Source organism: Brassica rapa, chromosome A02 (assembly GCF_000309985.2).
Source record: "Brassica rapa cultivar Chiifu-401-42 chromosome A02, CAAS_Brap_v3.01, whole genome shotgun sequence".
Taxonomy (NCBI): Eukaryota; Viridiplantae; Streptophyta; class Magnoliopsida; order Brassicales; family Brassicaceae; genus Brassica; species Brassica rapa.
The window spans coordinates 242,749-262,493 of NC_024796.2; the positions used below are offsets into that span (position 1 = coordinate 242,749).

General features: G+C 33.2%; 3 protein-coding genes, 1 long non-coding RNA gene and 1 other non-coding gene across 5 annotated transcripts; 3 read left to right on the forward strand and 2 right to left on the reverse strand.

Annotated features, from left to right (window-relative positions):
• Positions 1–62: 62 nt before the first annotated feature.
• On the reverse strand, positions 63–14,401 carry LOC117131690. Its single transcript, XR_004454865.1, has 3 exons — positions 13,842–14,401; positions 10,854–10,855; positions 63–77 (listed from the first exon to the last, which is right to left on the reverse strand). It is a non-coding gene; the product is annotated as an uncharacterized LOC117131690 (long non-coding RNA).
• Positions 432–7,095, forward strand: LOC103850435 (laccase-8-like). The gene is made up of 6 exons (XM_009127186.3): positions 432–2,109; positions 2,437–2,588; positions 2,729–2,973; positions 3,339–3,449; positions 3,590–4,558; positions 4,656–7,095. Exons 1-6 carry the CDS (start codon positions 1,948–1,950, stop codon positions 4,838–4,840), a joined length of 1,824 nt encoding a protein of 607 aa, XP_009125434.2. The 5' UTR covers positions 432–1,947; the 3' UTR covers positions 4,841–7,095.
• On the reverse strand, positions 6,836–8,390 carry LOC103850436 (MD-2-related lipid-recognition protein 3). The gene is made up of 4 exons (XM_009127187.3): positions 8,159–8,390; positions 7,614–7,715; positions 7,382–7,524; positions 6,836–7,199 (listed from the first exon to the last, which is right to left on the reverse strand). Exons 1-4 carry the CDS (start codon positions 8,250–8,252, stop codon positions 7,077–7,079), a joined length of 462 nt encoding a protein of 153 aa, XP_009125435.1. The 5' UTR covers positions 8,253–8,390; the 3' UTR covers positions 6,836–7,076.
• On the forward strand, positions 11,901–16,404 carry LOC103850437 (BEL1-like homeodomain protein 9). The gene is made up of 4 exons (XM_009127189.2): positions 11,901–13,636; positions 14,357–14,751; positions 15,173–15,233; positions 15,645–16,404. The coding sequence occupies exons 1-4, from the start codon at positions 12,920–12,922 to the stop codon at positions 16,224–16,226; spliced, it is 1,755 nt and encodes a 584-aa protein (XP_009125437.1). The 5' UTR covers positions 11,901–12,919; the 3' UTR covers positions 16,227–16,404.
• A 1,761-nt stretch (positions 16,405–18,165) lies between these two features.
• Positions 18,166–18,278, forward strand: MIR2111B (microRNA MIR2111b). The gene has a single exon (NR_120817.1). It is a non-coding gene; the product is annotated as a microRNA MIR2111b (primary transcript).
• Positions 18,279–19,745: the final 1,467 nt, after the last annotated feature.

Below are 19,745 nucleotides of genomic sequence, written 5' to 3' on the forward strand. Positions count from 1 at the left end.
AGTTATCGTCTGAGAGACTTCCCGCCCCCAGAGTAAATCTTTTTTTCTAATATACTAATTTAAATTTTCCATAATTACTTATGTAATATAATCGTAAGAAAATCAATAAAATACATAATCTATATTGGTGTTTAGTAACGGGGAAAATTTCAAACCGATAATGTAATATCACAAAAAAACATATCTTGTGTCATTTGGTCATGAATCATGCTTTCCTGTATATCAAACGGATTACTATATCATATTAGGTTAAAAGTAGTTTAGGAATAAATCATAGTTGTCAATCAACTTTTTATTTTAGTATTTCGGGTTACTAAAATTAATTACTGGCAGTATATATTTGACTCTCTTAAGTCTTAAGTTTCTATATTCTATTTATGTAGTGGTTAATGGGACTCTCGTTCCAGAAAATATTAAAAGAACGATTCACTTAAATGATTCTGATCAAATCTAGTATGTCATATGTATTTGTAAGGGACCATGATGATTAACCTTCATAATGCGTTCACAACGAGCTTAATTACTCTCACACTTAGGCCTTTTTACCAGATTTTTTTATAAACACTTTGGTTTAAATAAGGATTATAACACATTCATTGGTCAGATACTCATTGACTATTGTATTAATATATTATTAGTATTTAGTATATGATTTTATTTAGAAACGTAATCTTAATTTTGCTCATACTAAAATTAAAATTTGATGTTTCAAAATTGATAACTAACATAATCACAACACATGTCAAATTAATAGGCCAAATTTTAACACATGCAAAAGAATTATTGTAGTTAGATAGATAGTACAAAGGAACAGCAATTTGTTTTTATATTTATTCATGAAGTAAAAGAAAACTCAAACAAAGTTAAGAAAAAATACGAGAGTAGAGACAGAGGGAGATTAAAAACTCATATAAAATATGAAAACATACATTTGAAAAACCTTTAACTATTTATTTTTATAAAATAATGTAGATACCCTGCCTCCTGCCACGATAATCTCTTTTTTAAATACACTAATAGGCGTAATGATACAGACGTGACCATTTTATATATTTGATTGTTTACGATCGGGTCGTCGAAATCTGGCCTTTGGATTTAGTATATTATGACCTTTGATACCTATATTATTATGAAATCAAATAAGATTACGATATTACAAAACAAAGATGTCATGTTTCACATGGCAAAGTCGCATATATAGGGTGTATCATGTTCATGTGTGGTGTGTATATGCCCTTGACACAAGAAGATTACTTTTTGAAAAACATAGGAAGATAAAGCCAGCTTGATCAAGGTTTCCATGTAAGAATGGAAAAAGGTAAAATCTGTGTTAACTGGAAATCAAATAGGAATTGGACGAACTAGTTTTTTTTTTCCTTTTTTTGAAACATTGGAGGAACTAGGTTATTCGTAATTATAGTGTTCTAAGAGCAGCCATTATTTTTCTTTGGTCAGCTGAGTGACACTAAATAGTAAATATGGTTTCAGTTGTTTGTTGAAAAAGAATGGTTCAACCAATCTATATGTTAAAGGGCAACTTTGGCTGATTTCAGTTCAATGTTGTAGAATGCATCGTAGATGCTCTATTTAAGAAAAAAAGTATACAGCGACTGTAGTTTCAAACAATGTGACATAAATAGAAAAGAAAAGAAACTCTGGAAGCATGACTTCATTTAAAACGTTCAGGCCACTACCAAAGAGAAACGAAAGCGAATCAGAGATCACGAGCTTAGAATAAAAGTGGAGAAACGTTTAGACAGCTTTTAGACAGCGAATGTATGAAAGAGTGTGCAATCATGTTTGAGGTTGCCATTACTCGCTAATTAGTAGCTCAATATTATTATATCACAACTTCACCACGTCTTCTTATTTTATTTTATTTTTGAAAAATAACCTTCCCACATCTCTTTCTGTCCTTTAAAGTCACTTCTATAAATATATATACGAATGTCTCACAAATCATATAAGTCCACAACCTGTAATTCTTTTGTAGTAATGAAGACATTTCCATATTGTAGATCAACAATGCCTTTCCCAATCCAAGCCTTCCTCATCGCTCTTCTCTTCTCTTCCATTGCTTCAGCAGCTATCGTCGAACATGTTTTCAACGTATTCACTATTATTAATCTCTCCTTTTCTTTTGTTTTTCTCTCGAAAAAAGATAATAAAAATTCATATTCCAGTTACTTATTACATAATTTCATTGTATATACTAAACTCTTTTTTCTTGCTTAACATACCTTGCCTCTTCTTATGTCTAAATCCAGAAAATGTAATTCGCATGCATGTGCTCAAAAAGTTATGTATTGTATAAAATATTTTTCTTTAATAATTTTGGGCTTATTCAGAAAAATATTCAATAAATGTGAGGGCACAAATCTATGTGCTACTCTTAACTATATGACGAGGGACAGTATTAACGGCGTCTGATAACAGGTGGAAGACGTGGTGGTGAAACCATTGTGCCAAGAGCAGATGATACCGAGTGTTAACCGAAGTCTTCCCGGTCCAACCATAAACGTTAGAGAAGGCGACACTCTTGTGGTTCATGTCATCAACAACTCAACTTACAACATAACTATCCACTGGTAGTTAACTAACTTATTGCTCCTGATATTTTTTTTTTTTGTTGCTAGGACTTGATATTATAATTTGATCAAATAATGATAGTTTTTTTGTATGTGTATTCAAATAAAAATATTTGTTTATGGCTCACAATATGATATAGGCATGGAGTTTTTCAGAGGAATAGCCCATGGATGGATGGTGCGAATATGATAACTCAATGTCCGATTCAACCAGGTTATAACTTCACATATCGATTCGATATCACTGGACAAGAAGGTACATTGTTATGGCACGCACACGTCGTTAATCTGCGAGCCACTCTTCACGGGGCTATAATCATTCGTCCCCGATCTGGTCGTCCCTACCCTTTTCCTAAACCTTACAAAGAAGTTCCAATCATTTTTGGTAAGCATTGCCATTTTATTTTTGTAACTGAAGTCAAAAGGCAAAATGGATTCACTTACGTTGACAAAAGTTAACAAATATATATAGTAATTAAATACATCATAACTATTTTGTTTTAGCATAAAATTTTAATTTATATTATATTAACTTTCAAAAAGATTTTTGGATAAAAAAGGTATTGAGTCAATGTTACAAGAATAACCAGCTTGGCTGGGCCGGTTTAATCAAGAACAAAATCCAATTTGCATTTTTAAATTTTTGTAGTTCATAAATATTGATATATTAAATATCCTTATAGCTAGCATAATATGATATCATTCAGATGGTTAACTAATTTGTTTTGAAAACAATGTTTATGCAATTAGCACAATGGTGGAACGTAGATCTTGCAGTTCTTCAGTTACGGCCAGCTCCGATTGCCGATGCTTTCCTCATAAATGGCCTCGCCGGAGATACCTATTCCTGCTCTAAGAACAGTAATACTCAATTCTCTACGTAAATTGCTTATTGCTTGGTTTCTAAAACGTCTTGTTAGTAATTTCTTTCATTGGCACACACATTTGCTTGCAAAATAAGTAATTAAATGGTTATTTTCCTTGGCTTTTGGCTTGCATAGGGATGTATAACCTCAAGGTAGTACAAGGAAAAACATACTTGTTAAGGATTATAAATGCGGCGCTCAACACTCACCTCTTCTTCAAAATAGCCAATCACAATGTAACAGTTGTTGCTATAGATGCTGCCTACACAACTCCTTATGTCAGCGACGTGATGATTTTGACTCCGGGACAAACGGTCGACGCACTTCTCACCGCCGACCAACCCATTGGTTTGTACTACATGACCATTAGCGCTTACATTAGTGCCCACCCTATCGTACCGGTTCCCACTGATAGAACCATCAATGGTCTGATCGTATACGAGGGTGCCGCATTGAACACATCTCCAGCAAAGACGACGATGCCTGAAGGGATGAACCAAATATCCACTGCTCATAGATTCTCCTCAAACATCACTAGCCTTGTGGATGGACCCCATTGGACGCCGGTGCCTCGCCATGTGGACGAGAAGATGTTCATAACGATGGGGCTTGGTTTAGACCCATGTCCCCTGGGTACCAAGTGTATTGGACCCTTAGGTCAAAGATATGCCGGTTCTCTCAACAACCGTACTTTTGCAATTCCGCAAACGCTTTCTCTTCAGGAAGCTTATTTTTACAATATTAGTGGAATCTACACAGATGATTTCCCCAACCAGCCACCGCTCAAATTTGATTATACAAATTTCGAAGTCAGTGGTGATAATGAGTACAAAATGTTGTTTCCAGAAAGGAAAACTAGCGTCAAGAAACTTAAGTTCAATTCTACAGTTGAGCTTATTGTGCAGAACACAGGGATAATCACCTCTGAGAGCCATCCTATGCACCTTCACGGCTTCAACTTCTACGTGTTAGGTTATGGATTCGGTAATTATGATCCAATCAATGATGCAAGAAAGCTAAATCTAGTCAACCCGCAAATGCGCAATACCGTCGGTGTACCACCAGGTGGATGGGTTGTTCTCAGATTTATCGCTAATAATCCTGGTTAGAAACATTCTCTGCCCAAAACAAATGAATCTCACTAGCTACACCATAGATATGTAAATCGATTATTTAAATATTTGATATCATATTTATGCAGGTGCATGGATGTTTCATTGTCACATGGATGCACATTTACCTTACGGAATTATAATGGCTTTCATAGTCCAAAATGGACCAACACCGGAAACAAGCTTGCAACCTCCCCCCTCGAATCTTCCACAATGCACTCGTGATCCCAAGATCTATGAGTCTCCCACTACTAACGTTGATTTGTCTTATTAGAACTAAGTAGGCAGTTGTTAGTTTTTTTTGGTTTATCCTTGTTTATTTGGTTTTTTACAATTTACAAAAAAAAATTGGTTTTTCTTTACATTTATTATAACTACCAATCGTAGTTATTATTTCCGCTTCTGTTAAAGAAATAAATAAAAGTCGTTTGCTCTTGAAGTTTCAATTTTTTTTTTTTTTGAATAACTCAATTTTTTTTCTTTCACCAATCCAAATACTTAATTAGACTGTGAACTCATTTGTCCGTTTATCTATACAAATATATTCTCTACCAATTATCTTAAGAATATCAGTAATTTATTACTTCTTTCATTCCAAAATATATGATACTACTGTGAATTTTTTTATTTTTGATATTTTATATTTATTTTATTTTATGACTAACAATTTAATGTTTTTATTATTATCTGAATCAGTTTTAATATATATTATTCAATATTTTTAACATATTTTTATTTTTTGTGTCTTTATACTAACTAGGAGTAATTAAGAGATTAACTAAGCCCAAAAATAAGTTTTTTCTTTGATGGCTTCTCGGTTCACGGAAAGTAGAACCAATAAAACCAATTAAATTCAAGTTCAATGATTTCAAATTTCTTAATCGATAGCAAATGATATATGAAACTGTGGTACTGTTAATACACAACTCTTCTCGGGACATACATACATTAAGAAAGACAAAATTAACTAACTTGGTTGTCTTTGGTCAAGTAATCAATTGCTATCCACAGAGAAAAATGTCATTAGTTGAGGATGCAAATATATTTGTATTAAAAAGGAAATATTAAGTCATTTGGTTGTCTTTGGTCAAGTAATCAATTGCTATCCACAGAGAAAAATGTCATTAGTTGAGAATGCAAATATTTTTGTATTAAAAAGGAAATATTAGATCTTTATCACTAGTTTTTTTTTTCAATTTTGTGAGTTGATTTCATAATTTAAGTAGAATTTGGTAAGAGAGAGAAAATTTAAGACTCTGTCACAAGACAAATTAAAAAATGTAGAACTTTTTTCACTGAAAATTAAAAATACGAAAGTTTCTTTATAACATAATAATTCTTTTGGATATTTTCTATGATGTAAATTGTATAATACTTTCACACCTATTTGTTTTTTGTTTAATAATACTTATATATCTTACATCCGAATCATTTGTTTCTACGACTATTTCTAAAACAGGATCTGTTATATGCATATGTGAATGAGATTTACAACTCCCGTTAATTTTTGCAGTATTTAATGATGTTCTTAGACCATCATTAACCTCCCAATCGTTTCTTTTAACTGGGGTTTTTACTTTCAACTAAAAGACGGTTCTTAGCTTTCTTAGATTTTAAACTAAAAAAAATTAAAAATCGTCTCTTAAATAAGAGATATAAAAATTGTCTCTTAACTGAAAAATATAAAAAATAAATAAAAAAATATCAAATCATAAGTTAAGAGCCCGGGCGAAGAAACCGAAGTTAATCATACCCTTACATCTAAGGAACTAGATTTTTGGAAGATAGTATAAGAATTTAGATGTTTTATTTATATTAGGACAAGACTTTAAAGCATAATTGAGACTTCCAAATAACCTTTGTAACTGGGTTATATCAATCTTTTTGTCTAAAATTTTATTTGTCAATTTTCAAGATCTTTCAATAAGTGTTATGATACTTTGTGATATATAGTAATCTAGAAATATGATTTTAGTTTGGAATAAATACATTTTTTTTTTAAACAAGATAACCATTTTTCTTGCAACATAACAAAATTCAGATTTTTGAAATGTTCATCAATGGGATTTGAAAATATTAGTATAACATCAATATAGACAATGCAAAATCTTGAATAGTCAAAGAATATATATCATTTAGATATATCATTTATGATTCTTTTAAATTCATAAAATGCATTTAAAAAAAAAACAAATAGCATTACATTACATTGGTAGTAACCAAAAATACTGTCAATGTATTTTTATAACGATCATTTTTAGATATATCATCAAATTTAAAACATTATTTTCATTTGTTATGATTTTTCAGGTTCAGATTACAACAAATCTAAGCAGCCGGCTCTTCCAAAAGCTGTCACATTTATTTCTGTTTCCAAATTGGAAAGTCAGTGACATCACGGTAATAGAAATTAAACCAAGTTACAACAGAGAAAAACCGAAAAATGCAAGTAGGAGATAGACACGAGTACATAAAGACTTGAAAACATATCTTCCACCCAACCAACTTGACTAAGCAGATGACAATGTGGAAGATGAAGTTGGTAAATCGAAGTCGACACACATTCTTACTTTTGCCTCTTTAGAGTCTCCGACTTTTTCATCAAGCAAAGATACCCCATACTTGTAGTTACCCTTCACAGATTTATAGTAAGAAAAAAGACCGTCAGTGAGGCAAAACCAGTGTATATTTTTAATGGCAAAAATATTAGTGCTCCACTGACTCCCGGGAGTCGATGTAGGCTTAGGGTTAAAGAAAAATCGCAAACATATATACATGTTAATTTCAAGCAGAGGGTGTTTGTAGGGATAATTACCTCGAGTATATCCTTAGGAACTTCGGAAAGAGGTAAAACAAATTTGGTGCCAGATTCAATAGTGCATGGCTGCTTTCTTAGAAGATCAGTAATATTCTCAGATTTAGCATAAACCTCTATAGATCCAGTATGGATGCTTTCTTCTGTATACAACAATCAAGAAAACATTAGAAACTAAAGCAAGAAAAGGAGGGCTGAAACTTGGGGACGGTCTTATAAAATTAGTACGTACTTGCATAACCAATAACCGTAATGCTTAGCTCTCCAACATCAGGCCCAACCGGGTTCGGAGAGATATTAACATGAGTGACGTTACCGAAATCGTATCCACTTTCTACAAAAGTCGTAGATATATATTAATTGAGGAAGTTATATGATGGGTCATGAAAGTGTCAAAGACTTGGATCTATACATCTTTCTTACATACCGCACAATTAAACAAACAATAATTCCTAACTCTAACCACTCCAGCATTAACATTTGTTATAACTGCTAAAATACATGATATATTTACGACAACATTCACTGCTTAATTTATTTTTGATTAATCTCATTGTAAATCCAAAAGCGACGTTTATCCTCGTGAAAAAGATATGTTTCGTCCTTTTGATCTCTGGTTCAAGATATATCCGTTTGTAATCGAGGGCCTATATATGTGTATTGATGATTGATTTATCAACTAATAAGAATATGTGCTCTATATATTATACACTAACACACATACACGTACAGAAAAAAAATGCAGACTACCTAGCAATCTGATAGACTGACACTTACTATTGCAGTATTCGAAATTGACGGCACGTAATGCAGGCAAGAAGAAGAGTGATCCGAGGAGAAGAAGCAGAGGCTGAACGTAAGATATCGCCATTAACCACTTCGTTGATCTTCAGAGAGGGAAAATATTGTTTTCTTGTGTTATGCTTCCTTCCATGCCTATGATTTTATAGTCCTCAAATATTTCACCGAAAAATAATTATTGGTTCAAATAAAATATTTTATTAGTAGACCAGTTATGCGATATATACCACATATTAATCTCCCACGTTATACACGAGATCTTAAAGTTAGATCGTAAGAGCACCCACAACCACAGCTCCTTAACAATAAATCCTTAACAATAAATTATTATAATAATATGTGGGGTCCAAATATTTAAGAATTTGTGCTGTAATTGTCTCTTAAAGTCCTAATTTAAGGATTTCTTTTCTGACAGCCTCTTCACTGTGCGCGGGCTCCACCGCCGCGTGGGAGCCCGCGATTGGCCAATCTTTTTATTTTTTTATTTTTTTAAATTTGGATGAAAAAAAAAGAAAAAAAATAAAATATTTTAAAAATTGTTGTTAAGGATTTGTTTTTAAGGATTTAGGGTTGTGGATGCTCTAATGTCATTGGTATACGTTCTTTTCTTATCCAATGAATAAATGTCATTGGTATGCGTGTTTTTTACCAACTTATTTTATTCACAAGCACGTGGTTTTCGTCTCGGAGAAATTAAAGCTTCCGAGTCAAGAGATAACACTGAATCAAAAAATTCAGTCCACACATTCGTATACTTCAAGAAATCAAAGCAACTGATTAAAAAAAACATAATACATTTCACTCCACATGTCAGATGCAATATAATACTCTCTCTTTTTAAATTGCTAGATTCTATATCTAACAATAAAGTCCATATAGCTCAAAACTGAAACGGGCTCCTAACATTGGGCCTAATATCTCAAAACGTAAAATGGACTTGCTCTCGGCTTATTAATTCAAATTAAAAATATGGAGTTGCACCATTTTACTTTGGGCCTAATGGCTGAATACGCAAAATGAATTTATGAACAAAAATAAATATATTGCACCAGCCGGAAATCAAACCCGGGTCTGTACTGTGGCTACCACTGGTGCTGTGTTGTTTGTCTGCTAAATTAAGTTTTCAAATTTAAAGATTGAGCATAACCCTTTGTTCGTCCTAGCTGAAGCTCTCTTCTGATTCATTTCAGAATAAAACAACAGTAGTAATTTCGGACAGCTTGTTGTGAAATAGCATAACCAATCTATCAATATAGATGGGACTATAATCAATTTATGATGTGGGAGAGAGAGAGAGATAAAAAAAAAGAGTATGGAAGATAGCGTACTACAGATACAGCGCCCAGGAGTCACGCAACCTAACAGGTGACGTCATTACAGTGACTCTCTGTACTACTACCCCACGGGCCCCATTCTGTAATCCTCTTTGAAAAAAAATCAATATAAAAAAAAAACATTGAAGCCTTTTATTTAAGATATGATTAAATAAGAAAAAATAGCATCTTGTCAAAAAAATAATTTCTGACATGACTTAACTACTTCTATGTATTTTTTGAAGCACAAAATTGAATTGCTGGTCCGTCCAAAATTGTTGTTAGAACAATAAAAACCAAATAACTTTGATAATTTTAAGCCTAATCGACCACACCCAGGGGGGAAATGTATCCTCATTATATTCGACGGAAAAAAAAAGTGCAACCATTTTTAAAAAAATGTTAAAAACGATAAGATCAGTTAGGTTTTCAGATAGATACTAAGTTGGATTTGATGGAACATAACATAATATAGTCGTCAACATGTGGTGCGGATTTGTCATTTTTATGATATGACCCATTAATTATTAATCTAATTTATAGAGTCTACCTAATTTCATTTACTAGCTATAATTATGTGTATTATTATATAATATATATATATATATCGAGTTAAATTAAAAGAAAAAGCAGTTGAATGATTGATGTGATTTTTACTTTAAGAATTGAGTTGGATTTATTTTTCCATGTACCAAAATATGGTATTGGTACCATGACATATGATTTCTATTTTCAAAAATTCGACCTTTTATATTTTTACTGAAAATGTGAAATTAGTCAACTCATGATATTTTAGTAGCAGCATAGTAACCAAAAATAAAATACATAGTTTTTTCATGGATTACTTATTTATCGTATCCATATAGAGGATGGGAATTTTATGTGAATCTATAGAGACTGTACAAAATTTAGTAGGAGTTAATTAAAAGTATACTTACAACTGCAAAGTACTCAAGTTCGGATAGATGTCCATTGGGATTCTCAGGTGACGTCGTCATGCTACCGTCGTCTAGGGTTTTTCTCTTTCTATAAACAAAACTTAAAAAGTTACATACGTTTGATTTTCTCTGCACAAATCTTTTGCTTAGCGAGAATCCACCAAGATTGCCGTCAGTTGATGTTACGGCGTTTCTCGTTCTTCACAAAACTCCGTACGTCTTTAGAATTAATAGATACTCGCGAATTATTTATACGTAGTATTTATTTTGTCGACAATGGTTTATTGTTTGTTTTCTGCTAAAATTTGGTGTTTTGTTGTTGTCTACATTTTACTATGAAATTAAGAACATTGCAAACACCTCAAAGGGTTTGCGCATTCATCTGTGTTGCAAACAAAAGTGATATTATTATTTAAAAACAACTGTGTCGTTATTTAAGGCTTCGTTACGAGTTCGACTGATTCCTTTACCATAGTGGGATGAAGTGCGCCAGTGGGTCCTCCCAGAAAAATACAGTATATAAAGAGGTTTGTCCAAAAGATGATCATAAGACCATGATTAATGGGGTTATTATGATTGAGTTTTTAACGTAATTTAAAAATCGTTTTTAACTTTAACAAAGAAAAAATTAAAAACTGATTCGTGAATAAGTATTTAATAACTGGTTTTTAATTTAAAATTTAGTTCTTAAATTACGTTAAGAACTCTAATTCTAAGAATCCCTATTTATCATGTTCTAAGTTAAGTTTCAATAGTTCTTGTAGACTTGGGATGTTATATAATTATGACCATTACCAACCCCATCCATTAATGTTTCTTATGATAGTACGTATAACTTTTCAAACCTTCATAAAATAGAGGTTTTAAATGTTTTTAGATTTACGAGACAGCAAGTTAAGTTAGTTATTATGGGTATGCTACAATCAAAATACCCATTGAATTTACAAAGAGGCTATTTATAAATTTCGTTAAGAATTTTTTTCGATATTTTGATTTCAGCAAAACAGTTATTGAAAATAAATTGCTTGAAAATCTTCATATGTCCGTGATGTAATGTATAAAGATGAAGAGAAGAACTAATAATTACGTGCTCTTTAACTTACTGTGATTCTTTATTGGAGTGCTTTGGTTCTTTTTCAATTTTGTGGTCCATCTTAGCCAAAAGAGGAAATACTTTATATATAAATAAATGTAACAGGCAACAACACATTTGGTTATCGTTCGAAAGCAGGGTCACATTTGCTTAATGTTCAAAACACATTTTCAAATGATTTACGTCGCATTATTTCCCATGCAAACGAAAAATCCTCTAATTATTATTTCAAACATTATCATCACCATACAGTCAAATTTACTTTTCCGTTTTGATCATTTTGGGCAGATTTAGAATATATATTTTTTGCTAATTTATTCGCAGAAATAACTTTAAAACAGGTAAATAATAATCGATATTCCCTTGAAGGACTAAATTATAATCATTATTGAGTAGTTTTTCGTGATCAAATACGGATAAAATAAATCTTCAAGTATAAAGTATGAAATAGGTTTCTGCAAACAACGCAGATACAATCTTTACTGTCATATGACTTTTCTTAACTGATAAAGCATGACTAATCGCACTAATTTTTATTAATTTGTTTAGTAAACATGTTAATGTAGTTTACCTAAGTCGCTTGTTGAAAATTAATTAAGGAAAAGTCGTTGTGACTGCGCTCTCGTGTTAAGCTAGCGGGACACCATCCACACGCTTACTAGAGCGATTAGAATGATTAAAACTTATGGTGTAAAAAGTAATTATTCCAGCAAGAAAAGAAGATAAGCGACAACAAGAAGACTTAAAAAAGTAGTAGAAATGTCAGTAAGTATGCGAAAGACTGAACAGATTGTAGGAAAAAAGTCTCTCTACCGATTACAGCCGGTCACCTTCTCTCGATTTCCCATATAGCCTCTCCCACCAAACCCGGGACTTTTCAGTTTGTAACTTTAAAATCATTTATAAATCTCTGCAAAAATTCCACAAAAGTTAACACGAGTATACATCGCTTGCATACTCAGATTTTTTAATAACTACTACTACACGGGATCATGTAAATAACTAGTAAAATTCTACAGAACCGCACGTAAAACTTCTTCATCATTTAAAAGGATTAAGCTTTAACTATAGCTGGTAATAACATCAAATAATGAGCCTTGACCAAAACTGTAGTGCTGAATAAATTCTTCCGCACTAAACATTCCAGGTCTATGAAGGCCTAGATATTTTAGATGATGTTCTTTTTTCGAACTAGTAAATAATAGTACTATGTAGATTATATGATGGATAATAATATACACACTTGATCGCGCTTCAAAAGGAAAGCAAAAGAAGCCTCTCTCTCTCTCTCTCTCTCTTAACCTCTCGTTTCACCCGTCACCATTATCTCTTACACTGTTACTCACTTGTCTCTCTCTCTCTCTCCTCCTGCATCTCGAAATCATCCTTTGCCATGTCCGATGCATACGAGCCATACCATGTTCTCCAACATAGCCGACGAGATAAACTTCGGATGCCTTCTCTCGATTCCCACTTCCACTTTCACCACCCTCCTCCTCCTCCTTCTTCCTCCGGCGGCGGCGGCGTGTTTCCTATCGCCGACTCTGATTTCCTCGCAGCCGGTGGATTCCATTCAAACAATAACAATAACCCTAGCTACAGTAACTTCATGGGTTTTCTCGGTGGCCAATCTTCCTCTTCATCCACCGCAGTCGCCGTCGCTGGAGATCATTCCTTCAACGCCGGACTCTCTTCTGGCGACGTTCTCGTCTTCAAACCCGAGCCTCTATCTCTCTCTTTGTCATCTCACCCTAGACCTACTTACGATCTCGTCGTTCCCGGCGTTGTTAACTCCGGACTCTGTAGATCCGCAGCTGAAGCCGCCGCTGCCGCCGTCACCGTAGCTTCAAGAAGCTCCGGTCCTCTCGGGCCGTTCACAGGCTACGCATCCATTCTGAAAGGATCAAAGTTCTTGAAACCAGCACAGATGCTTCTTGATGATTTTTGTAGTGTAAGTCGCGCGGTTTACACCGAACAAATCGTCGACGACGAAGATGACGATTCCTCTTTGCTTTTTGACCCAACGATTGATAATCTCTGCGGCGTTTCTGACGCCGGCGTAGGAGAAAATGGCAAGAAAAAATCAAAGCTCATCTCCATGTTAGACGAGGTACATAATTAATTATGTTATTATCTGAAAAAATCATTTAAAACTACTGTCTTAATATTTTAATTTGTATGTGTATTATTATGCTAAATGTTCACAATTTTTGGTCGGTGTCCTTTGAAACCGGTGGCCAAATGTGATAAATGATATGTTTATTAAAAAAATCTTCCTTGGAAAATGAAACTCCTTCAAAACCATTTTAATTAACACTATATCGTTTAAATATTTTATTTCATTCCTTATACCAAGAGGAAGTGTTACTTTAGTTGAACGTTCCCTACGTTGCATGAATAGAAGATGTTATTAATTCCAAGTTAACAAATGATATATTCATTTTTAATACTAGGATTTTTAAGGTTATAGTAAATAATAATATCATTATCGTGGGAAGTGACTTTATATTGAGCTTCCCTGGCTCTTGATCTAAATTTGTGAATTGGATTCTTCATATCTTAAGGATATAATCTTAAAGTGTAAAAAGAGAACTTCTTCTTTATGAAAGGGAATATATGCACGAGATTGATATTTCATCTAAAAGCTAGGGACTCGAAGATTTTAACTAGTTTATTCTGTCGTATATAGCATTCTTTTTTTCTTGACAAACTCTATAGCATACTTTTTGAGTGAGGAAATAATGTATGAGCCATTGGAGTTTATAATTTTGACATAATTATTACATAATTGGTTCGAATCTTAAAAACATTTCCATGTGACCTTTTCAAGGTCTACAAGAGGTATAAGCAGTACTATGAGCAGCTTCAAGCTGTGATGGGCTCATTCGAATGCGTCGCAGGTCTCGGGCACGCAGCTCCTTATGCGAGTTTAACATTAAAGGTATTGTCTAAGCATTTCAAATGTTTGAAGAATGCTATAACAGACCAGCTTCAGTTTAGCACCAATAACAAGATACAACAACAACGTGGCCATGTGATGAACTCTGAGAATAAGACCGACTTTTTGGGGTTTGGAGGAAGTGATAATAGTAGAGGCCTGTGTTCTACTGGTCAAAGACATGGATTCCCTGATCATCATGCTCCTGTATGGAGACCACACCGTGGCCTACCCGAACGTGCTGTTACCGTTCTAAGGGCTTGGCTCTTCGATCATTTCTTGCATCCGTAAGTAAACCTTTCTTAGCCAAATATTTGTTTTTAGGGCAGTTGATTTGAGGTTGGGCTTAGTTTAATTATACTACGCGTTAACCATGTCAATTTGATCAGACCATCAATCAGTTCATCGATGTTACATTTGTAACATGACATAAGCAAAGTCCAATATCCGTATAACTATATTGGCTTCATATCTTAATATGATATTCATGTGTCAGGAAGACATGAACCACATTATGCATATACTTGGGAACAGATAGCTATAGATGCATGTGTATGTTTGTATAGAAGTGTATTATAACTTGGAAGTATGCTCTAGATGGGACATGTCGAATGCTTGTTTGTTTCTCAAACATGGTTACGTCGTTTTCTAATTATGTGTAACTGTAAAAATATATTATAAATTATAGTTGTGTGTCTTGTGTTGCAGTTATCCAACTGATACAGACAAACTCATGTTGGCTAAACAGACAGGTCTCTCCAGGAATCAGGTTTTCACTTCTGTTGTTCTTATTTTCTTTCATCTTCGCAATTTAGCAAAATTCTTTGCCATATATTAAGAAAAGAAAATAGATATAATAAGCTTTACACAGTGAGATTTTTTTACTACCGGCAAGTAATTTTTATTAGGTTTTGCTAAATATTACAGTATATACTTTTCAAAAATATTTTACATTATTAAATACAACTAAAAAATTTCTAGAACGCCATTAATAAAACAGGATAATTGTTAGATTAACAAAATTCTATAAAACCACGTGTTTAAACATGAAGAAATCAATCGGGGTGTATCATGACATTCAACTACTCTATTTAGTCAACTTTCTAGGAATGATCCTTGGGTTATTGAAAATGACTATTTAGGAACTTTAGTGGTGGATAATTAACTTTATTATTTTCAGGTGTCGAATTGGTTCATAAACGCGCGAGTTAGGGTTTGGAAACCGATGGTGGAAGAGATTCATATGCTGGAGACTCGACAATCTCAGAAATCTTCTTCCTCTTGGAGAGACACCACCACCGCCTTCCCCGATAACAACAACAACCCTTCTTCCTCCACGGCTCAACAAAGAGCTAACAACAACTCTTCTCCTGCTAGACGGGTGCGAAACGATGACGTTCATGCCAACACCAACAACAATAACAACCACTTTATGAACGCTGGAAACGGTGGGAACATTGGAGGCGGCGGCGCGGTAAGCTTCTCCTACGGTATTGCGTCATCGAATGTCCCGGGGATGAATACTAGCACAAATGGAGGAGTGTCGTTGACGTTAGGGCTTCATCATCAGATTGGGTTGCCGGAGCCTTTCCCAATGACAACTGCTCAGAGGTTTGGACTTGACGGTGGCAGTAGTGGTGGCGGTGCTGGAGGGGAGTCTTACGGTGGCGGCGGTGGTGGGTATGAAGGGCAAGATCGTCCGTTTGGGAGAGATTTTATTGGAGGCAGTAATCATCAGTTTCTACATGATTTTGTAGGATGATATCATTTGTGTCGGAAGGAAAAATATGCTCGACGTTTGACAATGTATTTGAGATGAGGGAAATGGTAATGCATGTGATGTGTATATTAGAATGTTTTTATTTTCTTTTCCTTTGTCGAATCTTTAAGGAATGAAACAGAATTGAAACTTAATTCCATAGAAATGAAATTCTACTAAACCCGGATTTTTAATGCGATGAAGAATGTCTATTATGAATATTAAGTCATAAGTTTGACAAAAAAAGAAAAAAGAAATAATAGTCTGCTGAGTAATTGAATTCTCTGTTTTGAAACCCTAACTTTTCAGAGTAACTAAACCATCTGGTTTGAGTGACTAAACCATCTGGTCTGAGTGTGTGAGACGTAATATTATTCAACTCTACTAAAAGAAACAAATTTGAACCGTTCAAAGACTATTATTTTTAGTTAGTTTATGATCCAATTCGGTTCGTATCCCATCCAATAATGGTTTAAAAGGGTAAGAAACATGGCTTTTGAAGAGCCCATGAGAGCAAAAGCTGAAATGTGCTTTTGTTGCTTCAAATTAACTTTGCATTTGCTTTTGGAAAACAATATATATAACCTTTCCCTCTTATTAAAAAATGTCTTTTGTAACAGAATCTATTCTCTTATCAGCCTTTTTAATACACCCTTGTTGTTTGTTTATTTCCTGATATGTACGTATATGAACTCAAATGTGATATATTTTTCTTATGTTCTTTTTTATATATACTCATCACAAATTATTCGTCAACTTATGAACATCATCTGATTCATATAGTTGTGATCTGAGCATGTAACTGATTAAAGAATCAAAATTCAAAATAATATGTTTATGGATTTATATTCAAAATCTCTAACAATCCAGTAGCTAGATATTATTATTCTTAAAAGAAAGGTTATGGTAAATTACGGCTCATCGTGTTCATCATAATTGCATGCTTTGAAAATGAGACTGTGTAATTAAGAAAGAAACACCTGCACGTGGATTACTCAGAATTAATGGAACTAACTGAACTAATAAATGTGTCTACCTTATTATAAAATGTGAACATAAATTAGCGAACTGTCTTTTCAAATATATGAAATTCAATAATTGGGAAGAGAATCGGTTCATGTGAACTGTGATGAGCCAAGACCCGAGAGAAGGAAATAAAAGCAGTCAAAGAAAATTTCAGAGACTATCGTAGTATTAAAAAGCAAAGGAAAAAATGAAGTGCCATCATTGGCTCATAAAGAACAAAGAATCAATTTCTCATGATTTGATCTCTCATAATCCAGTTATTTTATGTGCCTGCGAGAAAAAACACCACTATCCACACATTTTATAAATGAAATAAATTATACTACATAATACTATTCGATTTGTTCTTAGAAATTTCAACAGAAATATTGCATATTAAAATGATCTCCAACTGTATTTTGAGAAAGATTATTAACATGGAAGTCTCCATAAATTCATGTCTTTTAGTTCAACCTATTATGAAACTTCAATTTTTATTGTGGACTCGACGTCAGGTTCGGACATCTAATAGTTTGCAAACTTCGATTTAAAAACAATACGTTTTGTAAGCAAAGCAATGTAGATGTATATGCCTCTTCAAACATTAGACATGTTAAGCGTATATATTACACTATACATATCTTATATTAGTATATGGATATGGCCATATGGGCTGAACTCAAGATAAATATAAATAGGAATATATATATAAGAAACCATGGACAAGAAAATATATTGTCTTTCTGTATGAGCATTAGTTCCAGAAGGATTAAACCTTTGGCATAAGTATTATTCTTTTGCACCATTGCTATTTATTATCGTCACTAGCTCTATATATATTCTCACCACTAACTACAACAAAACAACTCACTACCATACAGAATAATAGCAAAAATAGAGCAACCCACGCAAGAAGAAGATAAAGATGATGATATTTGGTGAAGAACTGGTAATCTGCATCCTGAGGTTTAAAAATTTATAGGCAATTAAAACATGCAAATGTGTGTATGGTTTTTTAATCCTCGGGATACGGATTACCTCTTCCTTACTTGTAGTACAAGACAATACCCGATTCATTAGAGACTACGCTTTAGCCTGTTTTGGAAAAGAAAAAGCACCACATCAATACATTAGCACCTTTGAACTTGGTGAGTTCAAATATAATCTCAACTCTCTGCATTTTATATATCTTTCTTTATACACAAGTTTTGTGAGTTATAAACACTAGTAATAAAAAAGAAGAAGTAAACACTCAGTAATTAAGACTTATAAAATTAACAGAAAATTACATGTTTACTAATTTTAATTTTCACAATGCATAACATGTTCTATTCAAATGAAAATATATGTTGGTATCATATCCACTTACCCTACCACAAGATATATTTTTTATGCTTCGGATCTTACTTAATTTATGAATAATAAGCAAAAATCAAATGTATATATTTCACCTAAGAGCTACACAAAGATCAAACTGACATGAACTGTAGGTCGTGGAATGATGCCAAATGCATGGTTTTGATGCTTCGGAATTACATATATACCGAATAATAACGACCAAAATGAAATGTAGCTACTTTACTTAAAGAGCTAGAACTCAAAGATCAAACTGATATGAACAATGTGAAATCGTTAAACGATGCCAAATGCATGGTTTGATTATGCACAAAGTGACAAAACCATATCGACCTATCAAATGACTGATGCGAAAGATAAATGGAGATTGGAGATGTAGATTTGTACGATGAATGTGCATGAGTAAATAGGTGTTGTATAACTAGAGACATTTTTTAGTACTATCGCATGAGATGCACCTATTTTAAGAGAAGAATATATTCGTAGATCATTGGTCTAGTCAAAAGATTTGATAGATAGTCCGTATGATTTTATGCCAGTAATATTATAATTTGATCCTATCTATTCCTTTCTAGTTATAAGAAATAACATAAAATACTCCTCTATAATATTGAACAAGAATTTATTCAACCGTTTTCTTTTGATATTATCTAACCATTAATTACAACAACAGGTTCTTAAATTTTGTGCTAATACAAATTTGTACTATATTTATATATATACTCAAAATTCAAAGAATATGTTTGGTTGTCTGTTTTTCTTCTTCTTGTTTTCCGAAACCCCCTTTACGCTGATGCATTAGTCATCACTGCACTAATCTACTACTAACAACAGAGTCATCGTTAAGAAACAGAACGGCTAAGTTTTTCTTTTGTAAAATCCTAATGAAAAGTGACAAGTTTTTATTGGGGAAGAGTTGAAACTAGAAAGAAAGATCAAATCAAAAGTAAATACATGTAGCAAATAATGTCAACAAACAACAACTCCTTGCAACGAATATTCAGGATAATAGTGATAACAAGTTCATCAAAGATAAAACTCAAAAGTTTTGTAAGAAAAAATATTACCTAAAAGTTGTTTCACTCTCTTATTATTCATGGATAAAAACTTCCTAGTGAGATACAGAGTTCGTTTCCCTGGTGTATCAAGGATTTGGAAAGG